Here is a 1870-nt window from a genome sequence, read left to right on the forward strand (position 1 = left end):
AGCCGGCCGTCCACACTCGCCAGCGGGCCCGTCTGACGTTGCGACCAGCACTGCTTCGATTGTGAGCTAGCGCTGCGTTAAATTCCCGTCAAGTTGAAACTAGGCGGAAGTTGCAAACAGCATGGAGATCGAAGTTCTCTTTGGCCACTAGAGCCATGTCGATAGAGACAGGGCACACATAAGCTATCCTGAATCTTGCGATGCCGATTGCTCAAGAGAAAGTAAGAACTACAATGTGCGCTCAAGGCAGTGTGCATGTACTCCCTCCGTCCGGAAATACTTGTCCTTGAAATAGTTATATCTAGACTTATTTTAGTTATAGATACATCCATTCACAACCATTTTGAGGATAAGTATTTCCGGACGGAGGAAGTACTAACTAACTTCGTATTTGACGTTTGCTAGTACGTACTATAATATGTTTTGTGGTGCATGGAATAATATAGAAACAAAACTGGATGATACAAGAACTTCCACCCACATTTATTTCTGATTGGTACAAACTAAAAAGAGTCAACTGACCGATCAATGCTCTCATGCGTAGGAAAAAAAATACAACACAAACAAGCAAATAAAAGCAAAAGGAGCAGGTGGACATCGACCGCTTGAAACTAAGAAGCACACATATCAAACGAACTAGAGGTCTTGCATGCACGAAGAGACCTCCCGCATGTGCTCACTAGCAGGCCTTTTCCCTGACGCACCCCACATTATTCTGGGCACTTTTGCCCTGAGCCTTCCACGCCTTCTTCATCTGGCACATGCACGAGTGGCCTCCAAAGGCTACGCAGCAGTCCACTTGAACCTTGACTTTACCCGCTGAAGTAATCCTGTCGGCAGTGGCAATTTTCATACCTCTTCCACAGCTCTCGAAGCAAGCATTCACGACGTTCTGATCGACAAGGTTGCACACCGGCGCACCGCCGACGGCAGGTACCTTCTGGGCCACAGCGACGGCGCACATCAGCGCGACCAGCGCCGCCACGGCAACGAACCTCGGGAGCATTGCTGCCGCCATGACCAGATCGATGCAGGATATAGCTGAGCTGATCGAATGTCGATGCACTCACTCACTGCTTATGGCTGGTGTGGATTGTTTTTCTTGTAGAGGTCTGCCGGGGCTTTTATAGAGCTAGCTAGATAGGCGTGGGTATTTGGAGTCCTAGCTGGAGTCGATTAGACATCACGTGGCTACTATGCTTGATCATGTGGGCTATCAGTGGCTGATCACGTGGGCTATCAATCGCCACCTAACCTGACATATTATTCCTCGTGTCGCGATTCATTGGCTACTAGGCCATCTATCCGGGAACAAATACTGCAGAATGGCGTGATTAAGGATGAGCGGGACGACATCACTTGTTCACTATACTACCCTAGCAAAGCTCGGATCTGGATCATATTATATTCCTCATGTCTAATTGTATATATTCTTGGACTTCGTGATATTCTATATATGTGCATGATGACAAATCTCTGCCCATTGCTTTGGATCGTCCCATTTATTTACTTTATCCCGTGAGAAGATACTGTACGACCCACGCTCTCTTGTGCACCGTGGTCGGGCTCATACCGCTAGGAGCGCGCTTGCCGACGCGCGTGAGGAGGAGGCGGCACGCTGGACGCCCATTGACCGGAGCTGTCGAGGATGGCAGTGGTGCTCGACGTGCTGGCCGAGGTGGCAAACTCCGGCAACGGAGACGAGAACACGGTAAAGCTGGAGGTCAAGGATGCAGCCATGGGCGACGACGGAGGGCCACGCGGTTGAGCCGTTTATAGGAGAGAAATGACCGAGAGAGGCCGGAGAAGGCAGTACCGTGTCACGCAGGGGCGTCGCGATTGCACAACTGCGTGCGTGTGTGTGGACGGA

General features: G+C 50.4%; 1 protein-coding gene across 1 annotated transcript; it reads right to left on the bottom strand.

The window, feature by feature from the left end:
- Positions 1 to 459: 459 nt before the first annotated feature.
- LOC109754942 (uncharacterized) lies at positions 460 to 1101 on the bottom strand. The gene has a single exon (XM_020313833.4). It carries the CDS (start codon positions 1016 to 1018, stop codon positions 680 to 682), a length of 339 nt encoding a protein of 112 aa, XP_020169422.1. The 5' UTR covers positions 1019 to 1101; the 3' UTR covers positions 460 to 679.
- Between the last annotated feature and the right edge of the window lie 769 nt (positions 1102 to 1870).

This window comes from Aegilops tauschii, chromosome 2 (assembly GCF_002575655.3).
Source record: "Aegilops tauschii subsp. strangulata cultivar AL8/78 chromosome 2, Aet v6.0, whole genome shotgun sequence".
Classification (NCBI taxonomy): Eukaryota; Viridiplantae; Streptophyta; class Magnoliopsida; order Poales; family Poaceae; genus Aegilops; species Aegilops tauschii.

Coding starts and splice junctions, on each gene's coding strand:
- LOC109754942 (XM_020313833.4), bottom strand. CDS start 1,018: ATGGCGGCAGCAATGCTCCCGAGGTTCGTTGCCGTGGCGGCGCTGGTC.